At 65.4% G+C, this 19,890-nt stretch overlaps 1 protein-coding gene across 1 annotated transcript; it reads right to left on the bottom strand.

The window, feature by feature from the left end:
- Nucleotides 1-848: 848 nt before the first annotated feature.
- On the bottom strand, nucleotides 849-18,895 carry PTPN23 (protein tyrosine phosphatase non-receptor type 23). The gene is given in 50 exon segments (XM_086614824.1): nucleotides 849-1,016; nucleotides 1,019-1,085; nucleotides 1,087-1,211; nucleotides 1,213-1,252; nucleotides 1,254-1,435; nucleotides 1,521-1,613; nucleotides 1,615-1,638; nucleotides 1,752-1,816; nucleotides 1,819-1,925; nucleotides 2,002-2,097; nucleotides 2,378-2,519; nucleotides 2,522-2,558; nucleotides 2,769-2,866; nucleotides 2,869-3,332; nucleotides 3,334-3,561; nucleotides 3,603-3,657; nucleotides 3,660-3,855; nucleotides 3,858-3,921; nucleotides 3,923-3,942; nucleotides 3,997-4,146; nucleotides 4,149-4,352; nucleotides 4,355-4,468; nucleotides 4,570-4,782; nucleotides 4,784-4,989; nucleotides 4,992-5,014; nucleotides 5,230-5,409; nucleotides 5,669-5,820; nucleotides 5,968-6,095; nucleotides 6,098-6,138; nucleotides 6,576-6,673; nucleotides 6,675-6,865; nucleotides 7,295-7,369; nucleotides 7,372-7,401; nucleotides 7,404-7,446; nucleotides 7,826-7,896; nucleotides 8,243-8,379; nucleotides 8,564-8,601; nucleotides 8,603-8,644; nucleotides 8,922-8,981; nucleotides 9,148-9,203; nucleotides 9,480-9,531; nucleotides 9,533-9,541; nucleotides 9,682-9,813; nucleotides 11,089-11,169; nucleotides 11,632-11,763; nucleotides 12,334-12,383; nucleotides 13,132-13,208; nucleotides 13,851-13,978; nucleotides 16,188-16,262; nucleotides 18,807-18,895. Coding segments are annotated over 50 exon segments (5,343 nt in total). The 5' UTR covers nucleotides 18,891-18,895.
- Nucleotides 18,896-19,890: the final 995 nt, after the last annotated feature.

Genomic DNA, 19,890 nt, shown 5'->3' on the forward strand with positions numbered 1-19,890 from the left:
GCCGGGGGGGGGGCACTTGGGCAGCAGTGGACCAAAGCACCGTGCCATGGGCTGGCAGCACCCCCAGCTCCTCCAGCGCGTGCTGGGGGGGCTCAGCTCCCCTCCCAATTGCACTACAGGTCCCCGCTCCAGCCCCAGGCAGCGAGGGGGGCAGATGGGGGGGGCACACGCAGCTGCCCCCCACCCTGGCAGGGGTTCAGCAGAACCGGCGGGGGGGGGGGGGGGCGCCAAAACCTTCCCCTGATGCTCCCAGCCCTCCAGTAAACGCCGCTGATGTCTGTTAATGGAATCCGGTGATTGTAAGGGCAGGGGGTCCCGGGGAGCCCCCTGCCCGCAGGCACGGCCCCCCCGGCCCCCCGCCCCGCCGCCGCACGGTGCCTCGGGTGGCCTTAGCGCAGCTGTACGCTTTGTACTGTACAGGGGACGCGTTTTGTACCAGATCCATTTTGTAACTGGGCGAGGACACCGGCCATTAAACGGAACTACCCCAGCCTGGCTGCACCGTTGGCACCCCCGGAGCACATCGACAACCCCCCACCTGCGCCCCCCCTCACCCTGGCACCAGGGCCCAGCCCCCCGCAGAGCAAACTCGCTTTTATTTTAGTAGCAAAGAGCTGGAAAAAAAAAAAACCGTTTTAACTGGAATCAAATCACATGGCGACCACTGATGTCACACCTGTACAAAGAGGGGGGGGGGACGGGAAGACAGACCCCTCCCCCACGGTCCCCCCATCCCTCGGGGCACCCCGGCCCCCGCTGCTGGCGTAGCTCCCACCCCAAACGGGCTGGGGGATGCGCCCAGGGAGGCAGTGCCCGCAGGGGTGGTGCCCAGGGCTGTAGTGCTGGATTTAAGGGGGGGGCACAATCCCACCACACCCTCCTCCCCTCACGTCTTGTTGAAGTGGTCCAGAGCGGGTCTCGAGCATGCTGAGGGGGGTCGTCGCTGGGCCGGTGGTGCCCGGCAGCCCCTCGCCCGTCTGCGCCTGCAGGAAGTTCTGCTTATTCATCCGCTGTCTTGCCCTTTGAGGGAGGCGTCCAGGGTGAAGGCCTCGGGCGTGAGGGATGCCAGCAGCTCCAGCGAGGAGGGGGGGGGCAGCGGGGGGCACCGCTGGCCGCTGCCCGGGGGGCTCATGGCTCTCCGCCACGTGGTTGCTGCTCTCGGTGGCACCAGGCGGCTCAGGGATGGGTGGTCCCGGTGGGGGCGGCTCGGTGACAGGTGGCACCGATGCCATCCAGCATGCCGTCGGGCAGTAACCGGCAGCGCCTCCGTGTCTGCAGCTTCGGGTGGGGGGGCCACATCCGGCACCCAGCCCCCCCCCAGCTCCCCACTGGCCCCCGCCGGCTTGATGCTCAGCTTGGCGATGGTTGGCCTGGATGGAGCTGATGGGCATGTCCCCCCCCAGCACCAGGCCTGGGGGTCCTGCTGGAAGTAGAGCTGTGGGAAAGAGGCCCCATGAGCCCTGGGGGCAGTGGAGCCCCCCCCCCATCCACCCCACACCCTCCTACCACCCTGCACCCACCTTGGGGGAGGCACTGTTGGTGGCCCATGGGCACGGCGGGGGGCACCCACGCCGTGCCGGGTGCAGCACCTGCTCGGCGTGCAGCAGCACCGCCATCGTAGCAGAACTTGAGGTGGAGCTGGAGGGGAGGAGAGGGGCAGCGTGTAGCCCCCCCCACCCCAGGCAGTGACCCACCACCCCACCCCCCCCGCCCCCGGGGGGCTTCAGCCCCCCTCCCCACAAGCCCCCTACCTTCTCCTGCAGCATGTGCTTGCGCTGCTGCCAGCATCCCTTCACCAGCGCGGCCAAGTCGGGATGCCGTTACCGGCCTCCACCTCCTGCATGGCCGCGTAGAGCAGGCAGAAGGCCCCGGTGCGGCCCACCCCAGGAGCTGCGGAGAGACCCCCCATCCCGGTGGGGACAGGCCTGGGAGGGGGGGACAGACACACCCCACGCCCCCAGCCCCCACGGGAGCCCCCCAGCCCCACTCACCTGCAGTCACGGACGATGGGGGTGTTGGAGCGGGCGCTGGTGCAGGTAGTGGCCGTGCACCTCCTGGATGAAGCGGAGGAGGCTCCCCTTGCTGTCGGGCAGGCCCCTGCGGGGGGGGGGACACAGCACCCGGGCATGGGGGGGACTCCGAGACAGCACACAGGCATGGAGAGGGGTCCCCAGCTCAACGGCCCCCAGAGGGGGCAGTGCCACCCAAAACACCCTCCCACAGCAGGGCTGGAACCTGAGATCCAGCAAGGTAGGAAGCAGTTCAGGGGCCCACGGGACTCCAGCTGAACCCCCCCCCCCCACCTTCAGCTGCAGCAGGACACCCCCCCCCCCCCCCCCGCCATCCTCCCACTCCCCCCGTGCCCCCCGTGCCATACAGCTCCGGCCAGGAGGTGAACTGGAGGTGGACAATGGTGCGTTTGAGGCTCTGGTCGCGGTACTGCAGCGTGATCATCCTCTCCACGTGGGTGGGGGCGACCTTCGCGCTGGTGAGGATGAGGGTGATGGGGCCCTGCACCACGGCTGGCCTCGCTCCGAGGGGAAGTACCGCAGCACCTTCTGCTGTGGGGGGAAGGGAGGGGGTGTCAGGAGCGGGTGCCCCAGACACCCCACCAGGGTAAGCACCTCCCCGTGGGGGTGTCAAGGGACCCTCCCATCCCACCCTGGCACCCGTCAGGGCCTGGAGCTGCCACACTGCAGGGAGAGTGCAAGGGGCACCAGGGATGCCACAGTGCCGTCCCTCGGGAGCGTGCCCAGGGAAGGGGCTACCTTGTCCAGCTCCTGCTCCGACACCAGCATGACGACGACGGAAACCTTCTGCTCGTAGATCATCAGCCAGAAGTCGGCGGCGGTGCCCAGCAGCGGGCCTGGGTGGCGATGATGGTGGGGCAGTAAGGCGAGAGGTCCTCCACCCTGCTGGCGTTGATGTAGTCGTCCTTGCCCGAGCGGAGGACGACACGGTTCCTGTCGTAGGGCATGATGTCCTGGTGCCGGTTCTTCATGGAGTAGCAGCGGGCGATGGCGATGGAGAGCTGCCGGGCATCCCGCTCCTGGGCATCCTGCAGCTCCTTCCAGACTGTGTCCAGCTCCGTGGCACCGCCGGGCCCCGGGCGCTCGAGCCGCTCCACCAGCCCGCGGAAGCGGTCGAGCTCCGCCAGCAGCCGCAGGACTCGCTCCGGCTTCTCGTAAGGATCGTTCTCGATCAGCTGCACCGCTTTGGGCTTCTGCCCCTCCTTGGCATCCGCCTTGGTGGGCTGCAGCAGCGGCTGCCCCACGGCCGCCTTGGAGCCACCGTGCTGGCTCTCGGGGCTGGAGGACAGCAGGTCATGTGGAGGAGCTCTGCCGCTGGAAAAGGGCCTCACTGGGGCCTGGCGTCAGCGAGGGCGGGGGTCTCTGCGGCAGGTTGCCCGAGCCGGGCACCAGTGCTGGGGGCTGCATAGGCAAGGCCGGCTGTGGGGAGGGTGCCGGGGAGGGGACGAGGGGGCCCTGGACCACCACCGTGCCCTGCATCTGGCTCAGGCCAGGGCTGGGAGAGGGGGTGACGTGGTGGGGGCCTGCCTGGCTGGCGGGTGCGGGTGGCGGGGCCCAGGGCCATGGTGCCACGGGCATCTGGCTGCTAGGGGAGCGGGGCTGGGGCAGAAAGGCAGAGCGGGGGAGCTGGCGGGCACGGCTGCAGCCCCCCCAGCACTGGGGGGCCACTCTGGCTGGGGGCCCTGGGGAAGGGAAGGGCCCCCGTGGGCGGGGTGAGTCCCTGCGGGGGCAGCTTGTCCTGCCCCGGGAGCTGGTAGAGCTGCGGCGGCAGCGGGGGCTGCCCGGGTTGCCCCCCGGGGCCGGTGAAGGGCTGCTGGGCAAACTGGGCCTGGGGGGCAGTGGGGGCCGGGCGGGCGGCTGGAAGGGCAGTGGGACCTGGGCTCTCGCCGGGGAGGAATGGAGCTGGGGGGAACTGATGGGGGCCCTGGGCCCGAGCGGGCACCTCCATGCCAGGCTGGAGCTGTGCTGTGGGAGCAAAGGTGTGTGGGTGCTGCCCAGGAGGGAAGGGGTGCTGGGCCGGCTGCCCAAAGGGCTGCAGTCCCCCTGGCCATAGGAAGGGGGTGGGGGGTGCCGCTGGGTGCTGAGGGGGCAGGAAGGGGCCTGTGGGCACGACTGGCCCCTGGCACGGGAGCCGCGGGGAGCAGTGCAGCTGGGGATGGGGGCCTGGACGCTATCCACCGTGGTGGTGGCCGGCCGGGCACCTGGGGCCGGCTCAGGGCCACCCACTGGTGGCTGGGTACCCACGGGTGCTGGCCCCAGGGTGGGGGGTCTGAGGGGGCCGGGTGTGGGCACCCCGGGCTGGCCCAGGCCATAGGAGGCAGCGGAGCGGGGCTGGGCATGGGGCCGTGCTGTGGGGACGAGCGCGGGGGAAGCACGTGGGGCCCCATGAAGCCAGGCTGCACCGGGGCCGTGCCAGGTTGCACTGGGGCTGTGCCAGGCTGCATCGGGGCCGTGCCAGGCTGCACTGGGCCTCGCATCAGCGGGGCAGCGGGAAGAGCTGGGGGGCAGCAGATGGGGCTGAACTTGGGGGGGGCCCAGCCGCCTGCGGGGCCGAGGGCTGCAGGAGCTGCACTGGAGCCCCCCCGCCAGATGGAAAAGGGCCCGGTGTTGCGGTGGGTGCCACCGGCAGCCGGTAGTGCCCAAGGGGGGCTGGGGGTGCCGGGAAGTGGGCAGGGGCAAAGGGCTGCAGCGGGGCGCTGGCCAGCCTGGCGGCGGGCAGGAGGCTCGGGGCCGGGGGGCCGCAGCCCGGTGGCCAGGGCTGGGTTGAGGGCAAGGGCGGCCAGCGCGGGAGGTGGCAGGCGGGCCAGGTGCCCGGCCAGCACGTCCGGAAGGCTCCGCAGCTCCTCGGGCAGCTCCGGAAGCACCAGGGAGCCCAGTGGCGGCAGGTCGCCGGCGTCCAGCCCGCTGGCATCCAGCTCCAGCGGCTTCTTCGGCAGGGCGGGTTTGGGGGCCGTGGGCCGGGGGGCGGCTGCTTCTTCAGCTCCCTGCCAGGCAGCGTGGCTCAGTGCGGGGCTGCCGGTGCCCGCCAAGCCCCCCGGTGCTGCCCACCTCCCCCTTGGGCGCAGGGAGCCACCGCACCGAAGCCAAACCCTCTGGCCGCAGCCCGGCTCACCCAGCAGCACCCAAAGGTGCTTCCCACCTCGCAGGGGTCGCACCCAAGCCCAGCTTGATGCCCCACGACGCGCGCGGCACCACCTACTTCTCCAGGATCTGCTGCCGGTTGGCCTCGGCGGCCTGGCAGGCGGCGCGGGCCTTCTCCAGCAGTTTGGCAGCTTTCCCTTCCAGGTCGGTGTAGAAGTCCTTCCCCTCCTGCGATTTCTTCATCAGGTCCTCGTAGGCTTCGTAGGAGGCCACCAAGGTCTGGACGGTGGTGTTCCACCTGGGGAGACGGGGCAGAACGTAACGCCGGGCCAAAGCGGGCGTCCCGGCTCCTGGGGAACCCACCTGGGACAGACAACCGTGCGGGGCAAACAGCCACCAGTTGACACGGCAAGGGACAGACCAGAGAAGCTGCTACTGACCCCACACCTCTCCTCGGATGGGAGAGGGCTGTTCCCGTGCACCCAGCTGCCGCCAGCCCACCGAAGCCCACTGGGGAACGCTCTCCCCCCCCCCGGCCAGCCCCGTGCACCACTCACTTGTGCTCCACCTCAGCCAGCGCCTTGCGCACGGCCGCATATTTGACATTGGCGTCCGTCAGGGCCTTCAGGACGTTCTCCTGGGCAGCCAGGTTCTGCTCCAGGTAGACCTTGATCTGGTCGTACTTCTTCAGCTGCTCCTCAAAGAGTTTCTGCCGAGAGAGAGGGGAGGATCTGAGGGGCTGCAGGCACGGAGGATCTCGGGGGTAGGCTGGGATGGAGCAAAACTCTTGCTGCAGCCCCGACCACGTGCGCGGCACAAGAAGGGGCATCCCCAACGTGGCGGCTGGCACCCCCACCTTCATCTCGGAGCGGTCGGTGGTGACCAGCGAGGTGGTGATATCATCCTTCTGGATCATCTCGCGCAGCTGCTGCTCCAGGGACATCCGCTGGTCCCTCATCTCCCTGCCCTTGCCCAGGATTCGCTCAGGTTCTGCAGCACCTGCTTGTCGTCTGGGGGACAGGGAGGGCTGAGCGGCCGCACTGGACCCCCCCTGAGCTCCGGCCAGCCCCCCTGGCCCGAGCCGCTCGCAGGATGCGCTGCACCGAGGGGAGGGAACCACAGGGGCAAGGAGCCAGCCTGGGGCTGTCCTGGCACGCCCGGTGGTAAAAAGCCAAGCGTTTGCCAGGACAGTAACCAGGCTCTGCCCGCTGTCCCCACACCATGACCCAGGCTGCACGTTTTTCAGGAGGACGAGCCCCCACCGCAGCTTGCGAGGGACCACACAGCCAAGGTGGCACAAGCCCAGGCACAGGGTGCATGAGGGAGCCCCGGCGAGGCAGGGGGGAGAGGACCTGCCCTCCCGCCAGCCCGCGGTGCGGGTGGGAGGCTGGCACAGGTACGGCCGTGGCCATGGGCAGCCCCTCCCCGGGGCACGTGGCACCACTCACCTTCGGTCAGGTGGGCGAGGGCAGCGCGGCGCGGACCTGCTCCAGTTGGCCCGCTGAGCAGGCGCAGGTTGCCGATGTGAGGTTCATGGCTTTGTGGAGCTCGTTGTTGGTGAAAGCTGGCCTTCTCGTGCACCTCCATGTACTTGGAGCACTCCTTGCTCACCTCGGCCAGCCCCGGCACCGGCGGAGGACCCCTGGGTGGTGGGACCTTCCCAAGCAGCTCCTGCAACTTCCGCTCCTGAGCCTCGTCCTCCTCCAGGAGGTCCCCGATCTCCTTCAGGGAGGCCTCCACATCGGTGAGACCCCAGAGAGGACGGCACAGGAGAGACACAAGAGGCTGCCACTTGCCCCAAGCCTGAAGCCAGGCTCTGATGCAGCAGCCCGAAGAATAAATCTGACTGTGGGCAAGCAGAGGAGGCACGGACAACCGCAGCCCAGAGGCCTGGGTGCTGGGCTCCGGGCCCGCCTGTGCTGGGGAGATGCCGTTGAAGCGCTCCAGGCAGCACCGAGCCCCTTGTGATGTGACACTGGCCACCAGGAGGTCTGACTTGCGAGGAGCAGAATCCTCCATGAGTGGCCAACGGGGAAAAATGCTTTGGGGTTAAGGAATTTATACCAGCAAAGGATTGATTAGCCACGGAGAGGCCGCTCCCAACACCAAGACCCAGCCGGGGAGCAGTGTGCCTGACCCCAGGGTCAGCCCAGACACCCACCATGTCCCCCAGTTAGGTCCCACGTCCCTACCCTGCATGGACTGGACGAGGTTCTTGACGGTGTCGGGGCGCACGCTGAGCGCGGCGCATTTCTCATCAGGACGGGGGGGATGTGGCTGTACATGTCCAGTTGTCCACGGTCTCGGGGTCCAGCTGCATGGAGTCCATGAATGGCTGCAGGTGACAGACAACAAGCCCTGAGAGGTGGCAGAGCCTCCCCGTGGGGGTACCCCCCCCTCCCAAACCACAGCCACCTCGGGGCGCAGCACCCTGCATCACCCCGATGGCCTCGGCAAAGCTGCAGGCTGAAGTTGGGGACCAGTCACCAGGACTGGAACACGCTGGGGGATGGGGTCTGCCCCAGAGCTGGGCAAACTGGGACATGACCGTGCACAGCACGAGGGTGAGAGATCAGTAATGTCGGTGGGTACTGGGGTGGGAGACCCAGCAAGGGGATAACCGGGACACTCGCTGTGCCAGGCCGGAGCCCCAACCACCGCCTGGGCATCCAGCTGGGAGGAACTGGTCAGGGCCCCATTGGGCACGGCCACACGTACTCCAGCACTTCGTTCTTGGCTTCGATCTTCGCCATCACGTCCCTCAGCAGTTTGGCCTTCCTCCTCGCTGCGACACAGGAGCAAAAAATCCTTTAGTGCTGCGGCAGGAGTGGGGAAACCTCCGCTGAGCCCGGCGGGCATCGGCCAGAGCCCCGGCCATCCCTGGGCCTGCCACCCGCAGCCCTTGCCAGCTCCAGCTGCCAGGAGAGACGCTGGACAGGAGCCGGACATGAGGACAATGCGGGCGGCTCCCAAGGAAACCATCGCGCTGGTTTGATCCTGAGGCTCCCTCCAGCCCGCAGAGAGGCTGAGCCAGGGGGGCACAGGGCTCCTTGTTGAGCCTGGTGCCAGGGATCTGCCCCCCGAGCGGCCGACTGTCCTGCTCCGGCCTGTGCCGTGCCCGCCCGGGACACACCTGTACAGGGAAGAGGCCTCGTGGGCAGGCCATGGCACCAGCTTGGCAAAGATATCAGGGCCAGTGACAGCTGGATCCGTGGGGTTGACGGGGAGGGCTTTCACCAACGGGGCACCTGGGGTGGAACACACAACACTGATTATTCCCAAGACAATGTCCTCCAAAGGCCTCCATCCCTGGCAGATCCCTGGAGAGCATGGCATCACACCCCACTGGCCCCACGGGCCCCAGAGCCCCCAGGGATTGATTCGCCGTGTGCCACTGTGCCCGTGTCCCTCTCCATCAGGAGCTGGCAGGAAGGGCACTGCCCCACCCTCACCTTTCAACGGACTGCAGGTTGTCCAGCGCTGGCACAGCCTTCGTGGTAGATGAAGTCGTTGTCCTTTTTGGCTGATTGTACCTAGAAACAAGAAGTGATGCCCTGCGTTGGCCGAGGGGCGGACAGCGTCCCTGCCTCCCTGAGCTTGTTTCCCAGTGAATCAGGCCCTGGGTCTCCTGGGTTCACTCCAGGGAGATCAAAAAAACAACTTCCATGGCAGCTGCATGTCCCGAGAGCCTCGGGCAGCACGAGGTCTGCGCGTCGGGGACAGCGGGGCCGCTTCCCGGGCCACTGGGCATTTCCGAGCCACGGAGAACGGGACAGTTACATCCAGGGGTGCCCGGTTGCACGGACTCACTTGCCCCCCGATCACATCCATGGTGAATCTCAGGGCTTCCTGGACGGTTTCTGGCTGGCCCTGCAGAAAAGAGAGCGAATTGGCGCAGGCAGAGGAACGGGTAACCACTATCCCAGCAGCCGATGGCGGCCCGAGCGTGCCCGGGAGCCAGCAGCAGCCTCTCCAGCCACCTCTCCCCCGTGCCCCACAAAGGAACCAAGACGTCTCTGATGGAGAAGGAACGTACCTTTGCCAGCTTGATGGCTTCGTTGAGTTTATCCAGCGCGCTCTGGAGTAGATGACCTGCAGAGAGACCGGGAATTAGGGTTTGGCACAGACATGGGTGCCCTTGCTTCATGGAGGAACACCACCAGCAGTCCCCAAGGGTCGCAGGTTCCTCCGGCGTAACGGGGCTTTCCGAGAACACCCACGAACGCTGGCAGGAGGCAGGACGCCGCTGGTGACACTGGTGTCCCCAGGGCTGCTGACACCCCGGGGTGTCAGGGGTCGCTTCCAGGACTCAGCCTCCCCAGGGCAGGACCGCGATCCAGAGCCCGGAGCGGATGAGAACGGGCCGACACGGCTCTGCTTACCCTTTCCCAAACTTCTGCTGCTCCTCAGCCTGTTTTCCCCATGTGCAGCTGCAAAAAAACCCACACATCGGCGGCGTCAGAGCTCCGGAACTCGAGGGAGAGGTGTGAAACGGGCAAGAAACCCCCCCAGAGCAGCCAAAATCCCTCCCAGTGCAGCCCAGCAGCCCCCAGTTGAGCTCCCCACTTACATGGGCCACAGCAGCGAAATAATAGATTTTCATTTGAACCAACTTCTTCCAGTCCTTCTGGATCTTTCCCAGCAGCGAGGCTGTCTCCGAGTTTTCCAGCGCCCGGCAGGCCTCTTTGTAGTAATCCACCACCTGTGGAGAGAGGGACGGGGTTTGGGAACCCCCAGAATGCCGGAACCAGGAGGAGCCAAGAGTGGCAACGGAAAGCAGTATTCACCGGCACCAGCGTTTGTGCCCACGGCCGCAGATGGCAAAGCGGCGCTGGGAACTCACGGATGTGGTTTGGGTCAGAGCTACGGACTAGTGACATCACCACAATAAACCACACGGTGGGTTAGAATCCCAGAACGGTTTGGGTTGGAAAGGACCTCCAAGATCATCCAGTTCCAACCTCCCTGCCATGGGCAGGGACACCCTCCACTACACCAGGTTGCCCAAAGCCCCATCCAACCTGGCCTGGAACACTTCCAGGGATGGGGCAGCCACAGCTTCTCTGGGCAACCTGTGCCAGTGCCTCACCACCCTCAGAGGGAAGATTTCTCCCTCAGATCCCATCGAAATCTCCCCTCTTCCAGTTCAAAGCCATCACCCCCCTGTCCTGTCACTACACACCCTTGTCCAAAGCCCCTCTCCAGCTTTCCTGTAGCCCCTTTAGGCACTGGAAGGTGCTGGAAGGTCTCCCCGGAGCCTTCTCTTCTCCAGGCTGAACAGCCCCAACTCTCCCAGCCTGTCTCCAGAGCAGAGGTGCTCCAGCCCTCCCATCATCTCCATGACCTCCTCTGGCCCCGCTCCAACAGCTCCATGTCCTCCTGCTGTTGGGGACCCCAAAGCTGAAGGCAGCACTGCAGGGGGGTCTCCCAAGAGCAGAGCAGAGGGGCAGAATCCCCTCCCTCGCCCTGCTGCCCACGCTGCTCTGGGTGCAGCCCAGGACACAGTTGGCTTTCTGGGCTGCCAGCGCACGGTGCCGCCTCATGTTGAGCTTCTCATCAACCAGCACCCCCAAGTCCTTCTCCTCAGGGCTGCTCTCCATCCATTCTCTGCCCAGCCTGTCCGTGTGCGTGGGATTGCCCCGACCCACGTGCAGGACCTTGCACTTGGCCTTGTTGAACTCCATGAGGTTCTCACAGGCCCACCTCTCCAGGTCCCTTGGGGTGACATCCCTTCTCTCCAGAGTATCTTACACTCTCCTTTGAGGAGCTGGTGGTTGTACTCACAGCCCGAGGCGATGGCATCACCCCTACCACTGTTTGAAGCAGCACTGATGCTGCACAGGGTCTGGGACACCCTCCCTGAGCTCCCAATCCCAAGTCATGCCCCGTGCAGCCGGAGCGGGGGCCGTGTTGGGAACGGCACGTGCTGAGGCAGAAGGGGCAGAGTTCAGCACAGCAGAGACACCCCGGAGCTCACCTGGGCACTGATCCGGGCCACGAGGAAACTCTTCCTGTTGTCCAGCATGGACTTCTCCAGGAGACACTCCTGTGCCTGGCCCTGCCAAAGCCAAGACGGGAATACTCGGTTTGCCCCTACACCTTGGGACACCCTCCTGAATCCAAGCCGGTGCCAGACCCCCATCCCTGGCAGGATCCACCAGCTACAGCCCCTTTCTTGAGGGGTCAGTCCTGAGGGGACCGGTGAGTCCCAAGAGACGCCCCAAAAGCCTGGGGATGAGCGGAGCAGTGCAGAGCCTTCCCTCTTCCCCACCACCTCCTAAAATCTCCATCCCTCCTGCAGGAAGGAGCCCCTCTTGCCTACAGCAGCGCAGACCCTACAGACAACCCCCCATGCGGCACTGGGGTCCCGGCTCACCCAGCTCCAAGCACCTGGACTCCGCAGGGAGCACCCACCCCTATGGACACCCCTCTCCCAGTCAAGCGGCAGTCGCCCTTGAGGTGTGCAAGGCGCCATCCCAGCGTGACCAGTGCCCTGGCGGAGGCAGGACCCAGTTCCTACCAGCATGAGGTTGATGTTGAGGTTGAGGATCTGGTGGCTCATGTCTACGCTGTAGGAGTGGGGGAAGTGATCCCGCAGGTACGTAAACGCCCCGGCGGCACACTGGAAATGGGTGCAGGAAACCTTCATGCCCTGGGGAGGAGGGAGAACACGTCAGGCGCGCGCAGCCCTCTCGCAGCCGACATCCGTAGGCACCTGCTGCTGGACACCAGGAATTTGCGGAGACTGGGCCAGACTGGAGAAACAGCGACCTCCTTTCACACGGAGGGCTCAGGGTGATAAACCCCAGCTCAGCAGGGGTCAGACGTTCCCCGTGCTGCTCCCGCCTCCTCTGAGACCCCAAAAAGCAGCTGCCACAAGCCCGGAGCGAGTCCCTGGGACTCAGCGGCTCAGCGGCACGTGCCCCGAGCTGCGCCAGAGCTCTCCCCTCCCGGCCCTATGTGCTGAGGGTGGGAGGAAGGTTGGCCCAGTCGGCACGTGGGCAGAGCCTCGCGGGCGCAGGGATGGCAACACCGGGGCAGGGAGGGACACGAGGTGGCTCCTTGTAACACTCTACAGCGGCACTGGGTCACGGCAGACATCCAGAGCCCTGATGTCGGAACCAGCCAGGTCACGGTGGAGAAGTCCCCGGCGCTGCCGGCTGGCAGCTGTTAGCCACACTGGAGAGGAAAGTCATTGAGGGGGAGCCCAGGGGATCGTTACCTCCTCCGACACCCTCTTGTCCATGGCGCCCAGCATGGAGTGCAGCGCACCTGCGGAAAGAGGATGGTGGCACTCAGGATGCCCATCTCGCAGGGCGCCCGCGGCAAAGACCACGCACGGAGGAGTCGTTCAGCACAGGAGAATCCCGGCCGGAAACCAGCCCTCAGCATTATTAAAAAGCGAGTATCTGACCCCCTCCGGGTTGGACAGACGCGTTTCCACCAACTCCAGGCAACAGTGACCTCTCCAAAGGGGCCCTGCTGCCGTGGGCCATGCAGCGCGTGGCGGGATTTACGCTAAACCCGTGCAGGGTTGGCTGGGAGAGCGCCATCGGAGCGTCTCCGGCCACGGGAAGTGTCACCTTCCCTTTGGAGCTGCCAAAATTCCTCCACTCTGAGCTGGGACTGCCCACAGCCAGAGAGCAAAGGAGCAGGGGGACAAGGGTTGGATGTGCTGCTTTTGAGGAGGCCAGGTGCTGGATGAGCCGGACACAGCCTGACTGCGGCCGGCCGTCACTGTGCCACAAAGGGCACTTGGAATGCTGCGACCTGTGCCCGAGGCACTGGGCAGCACTCAGAGCATGCAGAGGTGAGGCTCCAACACTGAGCACCCCCAGCCCCGCAGGCGGCACCGAGGAGGGGAAGAGGCACAACTGGGCTCAACCACGGCTGCTGGTGGGACCAGGCACGCCGTGCTGCTGCCAGGGCCGCTCTGAGGAAGGCTGACGAGGAGCTCAGAGCAAAGGCTGGGAAGAGAAGAGGGACGGAGAAGAGGGCAGCAGGTCTCCCAGGCCCTTACCCAGGTTGTAGAGGATGCAGGCCTGCTCGTACTTGATGTCCTCATGAGTCACCGTCTTGCCTGAGAAGATCTCAGTCCTGTGAGGAGAGAAGCCCGGTTACCAGCTGGAGACAGAGGTTCCTGTCCATGGGCCGTGGGCCAGGAAAAGGATTTGTCCAGAGACGCGCTCCCTCAGAGGTTCGGAGAAGGGATCCTCCTGCCTGGCATCACCCTGGGCATCGAACCAAGGTGCCAGTGGCGGTGGGAGCTGGTGGGACGGCGTGTCTCCACATGGCAGCTCGGGTTTGGCTTTGTAAGCACACGGACACCCTGGTGACATGCAGCCAAGCCCCTCTGCCACCCCAGGGGATCTCAGCACCGTCTCCTTGCAGGGTGACACTGTCCTGGCACTGCCCTGCATCTCCTCGGAGCCAACGCTGCTGCCTCCAGCTCGGCTCAGACCTCCTGCCAGATCCCCGGGGCAGGACAAACCGTTTCCCAAAGGGTCCCCGGGACACCCCTGGGACACCCTGAGACACCCAGGCACAGCCACCGGCTTCGGGGAGGAGCGCCCCAGATGAAGGCAAAGGAGGTGTGCAGGGAAGAAGGAGAAGCTGCTCTGCTTTGGTCAGCCTCCTCGTTTCGGGAAGCTCCTGCTGGGAGCCGACCCCCCCATCCGCAACGCCCCGAGCCCCACGCCGGGGAGAGGGGAAGGGGAAGGAGCTCGAGCTCCTCCTCACCACGCGACGGGCACTGCCGCCTCCTGCTCGGCACCCATGGGGATGCGGCTCTGCAGGTAGTGGAGTTGGCCGAAGTACTTCCGCAGCGTGCTGCAGCCCTCGAAGTCCCTGGGCACGTTGACGGCACTCTGGAAGGGAGAGAGGAGGAGGAGGAGGAGGAAGAGGCTGCCCTGGGGACAGGACCACGCTGCCAGGCAGGGACAGGAGCCTGTCGGGTTTGTAGCAAGATCCACAGGCAGGAGGGGGCACCGGCCGGCTCCCCTGGGATGAGGCGGCCCTGCGGGAAGGAGCAAGGCTTGACAGAAAACACCGGTGTAACGCAGCTGGAAAAACAGGTCTGTTCACCTAAACAGACCAGTTTGCTTTGTGTTCCTCAGGGGTCAGTACTGGGGCCAGTGCTATTTAACATCTTTGTTGGTGACATGGATAGTGGGATCGAGTGCACCCTCAGCACGTTTGTGACAACACCAAGTGTGTGGTGTGGTGGGCACGCTGGAGGGAAGGGATGGCATCCAGAGGGACCTGGACAGGCTGGAGAGGTGGGACTGGGAGAACCTCATAGAGTTCAACAAGGCCAAGCACAAGGTCCTGCACGTGGGTCAGGGCAATCCCAAGCACAAGTCCAGGCTGGGCAGAGAATGGACGGAGAGCAGCCCTGAGTAGAAGGACTTGGGGGTGTTGGGTGATGAGAAGCTCACCATGAGCCGGCACCGTGCGCTGGCAGCCCAGAAAGCCAACCGTGTCCTGGGCTGCACCCAGAGCAGCGTGGGCAGCAGGGCGAGGGAGGGGATTCTGCCCCTCTGCTCTGCTCTCGGGAGACCCCCCTGCAGTGCTGCCTTCAGCTCCGGGGTCCCCAACACAAGAAGGACATGGAGCTGCTGGAGCGGGGCCAGAGGCCACGGAGATGATGGGAGGGCTGGAGCACCTCTGCTCTGGAGACAGGCTGAGAGAGTTGGGGCTGTTCAGCCTGGAGAAGAGAAGGCTCCGGGGAGACCTTCCAGCACCTTCCAGTGCCTAAAGGGGCTACAGGAAAGCTGGGGAGGGGCTTTTTACAAGGGTGTGTAGTGACAGGGCATGGGGCAATGGCTTTAAACTGGAAGAGGGAGATTTCAATGGGATCTGAGGGAGAAATTCTTCCCTCTGAGAGTGGTGAGGCACTGGCACAGGTTGCCCAGAGAAGCTGTGGCTGCACCATCCCTGGCAGTGTTCAAGGCCAGGTTGGATGGGGCTTTGGGCACCCTGGTGTAGTGGAGGGTGTCCCTGCCCATGGCAGGGGGGTTGGAACTGGTTGGTCCTTGAGGTCCCTTCCAACCCAAACCATTCTGGGATCCTGTGATTCTAAAAATGAGGCTGGAGAGAGACACTTTACAGACCCAGAGCAACCGGTTCAGGGAGGAAGAGTCTCTGCTCTCCCCAGCACAGGCTCCTACGGGTGAAATTACCAGGAGGAATTTGGGAGCGAGTGACAAGGGGTGTCCTGGACAGGGCACGGGACCTGCTGCTACAGCAAAGCCATGCTGGGAGGAGGAAGGGAAGAGCAGGAGACACCAGAAAGGTCTCCCAACCTCCCACTTCAGGGCTAAGCCCACAGGCAGAGGTCAGAGCTCCCCAGCTCCTGGGCTGGAGGTGTTTAAGCACCACCCACCACTATGCCCTGGGGACTCTGGTGGGATGGCCCCAGTGCCAGCACCAGGAGTTCCCCCAGCTCCTCCCTGCACAACAGGCTCACAGCCCCACTACAAAGCCCACAGCACGGCACAAACCGACACCAGTCCCGGCTCAGGGTGAGTCTCCGACCATCTCCAACCGGTTTTGCCATCCACATTTCAGCTTCCAGCTGCTCGGGGCCGAGACCGTGCCTCTAACCCGCTCAGTGACCCCAAAATCAACAAGCCCAGTGACTAACGCAACTAGTTGGGATCTGGAGCTGAGAGTCAGGGGCTGATTTATTCCCTGCGAAGACCTCAGGCACCAGCCCGATGGGACAAAGCGATTCCTTCCACCCAGCAGGGAACCTGTATTCGACACAAACCCCCCAAATTCAGGGAAGTGGACACAGCAGAGCCCTAACGCCCAGCTCCTGCACGCTCCTTGGGAAGCCCAAATCATCTGAGGAGCCCAGGACACAGCTCAACTGCCAAAACCCTCATCCGTGGGCCACTGGTGAGGTCGAGGAGCAGCCACGGCAGCGCTCCAGCACTGGTCCCAGTCCAGGGAGGCGGTGGTAGCCAGTGGCTGCATCCTGGAGCACAGGGTGGGCGATGAACCAGCTCTCCCAGTTTGGTTCTGGCAGGTCTCACAGGGGCTGCAAGCGACTGGGGACGGAGCCCGGCTTACCTGCCGGAGCAGCTCCAGCTTCCGCAGCTCTTCGTTGTAGTTCTCCGGGTTCTCCCCATAGTTTTTCAGGACAAACTGGAGGGGGAAGAGAGGGGTGAGAGCCTGGCCCTGGCCTGACACCCAGAGCCACCTTCCCAGCTCCCCAGCTGGCAGCTCTCCGGAGAGCCTGGGAAGAGCCCCCACGGCAGGTCTGGCAGCAAGAAGGGGGCCGTGCTGTCTTGGGGCCCTGCACCTCCTGGTTCGGGGCTCGTTTGCCCCCTAAAACCCCCCAGTCTTGCCCGGCTCCTGCTGAACCTCAGCTTAACGCAACGCCAGGGCACAGGGTCCTGCACAGATGCCAGGAGGCAAAGCCCTGGGGAGAGGCACTGATCCAGCACACGCCCGGAGCTGATGGGAACCTGAGGAGTCACCAACGAACGGGACAGGGCGAACTGGAGTCACTCCGGATTCACGCCTGATACCCCCCTGTGCTTGGATGAAAGCAGAGCCGACCATCAGACCTGTCCCTAGTGAGGCTTTCGACACCCCTGGGATCACGATGGTGTCAGCAGGCACAGCATTTCCCGCAGCTCGGAATCCTCCGAGGTTCCAGGCAGGAATTCATCCGGCGGGGACAGCCGCAGCCCTGCTTTGCCCCAGCCCGCCCCAGCAGCTGCCAGGGCAGGGGAGGTGGGCACACCGGAGGGCTGCGTGCACCCTCTGCCACTTCAGCAGAAGGTCAACGCAGCTCAGCGCTGGAGAAACGAGGAAAGTTTCCTCTCCGCGCTCTCCGTTTCGACCAGGGGCCACGTTGCTACTCGCTGTCACTCCTCACGAGCCACCAAACCAGAGTGTGTTTCCACCAAACACCGCAGGCAAACCCAGGGCACAACAGATTCCCACCCCCTGCCATACACAAAAATTCCACAAATAACCCACTTCTGACAAGTCACTATCCCCCGGACACAGCTTGGACGTGGAGGCCACCGTGCCCTCGTGGCATGCCACCGCGCGGCCCACAGCACCACCGGTTCCACTAGCGCTCGTGGGCACACGGCAGGGCCGGAGCCGGAGCCATGCCAGCGGCTGGCACACCTTGTCCCGGCCGGCACGGCATGACTCAGCTCAGCCATCCCATGACACCTTGCTCCTGGCACAGGGACGTCCCCGTCGCACTAGCACCGCTGCCGGGGTCTGACTGGGCATCAGCACCCCGGAAACCAGCAGGGTGGGAAGCAGGTGGTGGCACAAATACAGGAGAAACCCTCTCTGTCCTCCCTCCACACCAATAAACCATGTTTGCCATCCGGAGGCGGCACTAGGAAATGCCAGGCGTCGGTGGAGCTGGTTTACAGCACCTCAATTGAGCACTTGGCCTCCCTTAAGCCAGCAGTTGGGTCCGTGCCGGCGTGGCAAGGGCAGGCCACATCCCTTGGGAAGGAAGGAGCCGGTCACTGCGTGCCCACCGTACCCTCAGCCCTCCTCCGACGGCGCCGTGGAGGCACGGGGGCTTTGAGTCGACTGACCATCGGTCAACTCCTCCCTCCCTCCTCCGTTCCCCCTTTTCCACGAGCCCGTGGGAGCGGAGGGAAAGGAGACGTGAGAGATCGGCCGTCGCCGACCAGGCTTTCCGAGCGACACCCGCCGCCGGCAGAGGCTGGATCCGGCGGCTGTGGAGTCAGCGCGGTCACATGCGGCACAGCCAGACTTGCCAACTCACTGCCTGCCTCCGAGGCAGCTGGAGAAGGTTGTGCCTGGGATGGGGGCACTCTGGGGACTCCCCTTCCCCAAACGCTGCCCCTCGGCTGCACCCACTGCCCCTCGTTGCCAAGGGAGGCCCTGCAGCGAGCGGGGCCGAGCCGGGGTGGTGGCTGATGGGGCACAGCCGTGCTCCCAGTCTCGCTCCCTCCGTGCCACACCGGACAGATCCACCGCAGATCCCACCAGTGCGCCTCACTCAAACCCCCCATCCCTGCTCCATCCCACTCAGGAGGGGGGACCTAGACCTGACAGTGCCCCCAGCAGCTCTGCCCTGCTCCCCGCCCAGGGCACAGGCCCCCACCACGACTCCCTGACCTGCAGCACCCCCAGACATCCCCAGCTATAATTTCCTGCCCCCCCAGAGTCCCCTCAAACCCCTAAGCCCCCGCGCTCCCACCCTCTGTGCCCTCTAAAGACTGCTCATGCCCCAAACACCCCCCATGGAGCCCCCGTCCTCCCCTGCTCCCCTCCTCACAGACCCCAAACACCCCCCCCAGAGCCCCTCTTCCCCCCCTCACGCACTCCTCATCCTCACAGACCCCAAACACCCCTCAGGTAGCCCCTGCCCCACACCCCACGCACCCCCCTCCCTCACACACCCCCTCCCCACCCCCTCTCAAGCCCTCTCCTCCCTCGCAGGCCTCCCCCCTCCCCTACAGCCCCCTCCCCACGCACCCCCCTCCCTCATACACCCCAAACATCCTTCACACAGCCCCCTGCACCGCCCTACCTCACATCCCAAGCACCCCCCTCCTCACAGCCCCCCCTCCCAGACGCCCCCTCCCTCCCAGGCCCCGAGCGCCCCGCCCCGGACAAGGCCCGCCCGCCCCCCCTGGGCCCCTCGCAGGCCCCAGCCGCCTCCCCCCAGCCCGGCCGCACCTTCTTGACGGCGGCGCTGAAGGCGAACTCCCCGGCCTCCTTGAGGTCGAGCCAGATCATGGGCATGCGGGGCACGGCCTCCATCCCGGCCTGCGCCCGCCGGAACCGCCCGCCCGCCGGAACCGCGCGCGGAGCCTCACGGGAAACCGAGTCCTCCAGCGGGAGGACCGCGCCCCGCCCCTTCCGGCAGCGTCGCCACACCCCCGGCGCCGTTCCCATGGAGACGCCCCGCCCTCCCTGCGACGCGGCACCGGCGGTTCCCATGGCGACGCTGGGCCCGCCTCCCGGAGCTGCTCGGGGGGTGACGCCCCGCCCCCTGAGGCGTGGCAAGGGCTGTTCCCATGGCGACGCCTCGCTCGCTGATAGGGCGGGACCGCTGTTCCCATGGCGACGCTCCGCCCCCAGACACGGCCCCCGACTGGCGCCGCGGCGCAATGAATGGCGCAAAACGGAAGGATGGACATGGAGTAGTTGGGGCGGGACGGGAATCAGCCCTTTTCCCTTATCTCCCGCGGGTTCTTCGCGATATCACGACATAGATTTCAGGTTCCAGGTCCGTACTCCGCCCTCCCTGTTTTCCCATCCCTCCTTTTCCAATTCATCACTCCCCGGGACATTGGGACACTGGGTGTCGGGGACATCGGGACCCAGGGACTTTGGGACACGGTGACATTGGGACACCGGGTGTCAGGGGCACAGGGATGTCAGGACACTGGGTGTCACGGACATTGGGATCCGGGACACAGGGTGTCAGGGATATCAGGACCTGGGACATGGGGGCGTCAAGACACAGGGATACTGAGACTTGGGGCACAGGGACATCGGGACATGGGTATCAGGGACATTGGGGCCATGGGGACAGTGGGTGTCAGGGACACCAGGACCTGGGACACAAGGACGTGAGGACATTGAGATGTGGGATGCAGAGATGTCGGGACGCAGGGTGTCTGGGATAACGGAATGTGGGACATGAGGACATCAGGGCCATAAGGACATTGGGGCCACAGGGACATCAGGACCCAGTGACCTTGGGATGCAGTGACATTGAGACACTGGGTGTCGCGGACACAGGGATCCAGGTCAC

This window comes from Tauraco erythrolophus, chromosome 7, assembly GCF_009769465.1.
Source record: "Tauraco erythrolophus isolate bTauEry1 chromosome 7, bTauEry1.pri, whole genome shotgun sequence".
In the NCBI taxonomy this organism is placed as follows: domain Eukaryota; kingdom Metazoa; phylum Chordata; class Aves; order Musophagiformes; family Musophagidae; genus Tauraco; species Tauraco erythrolophus.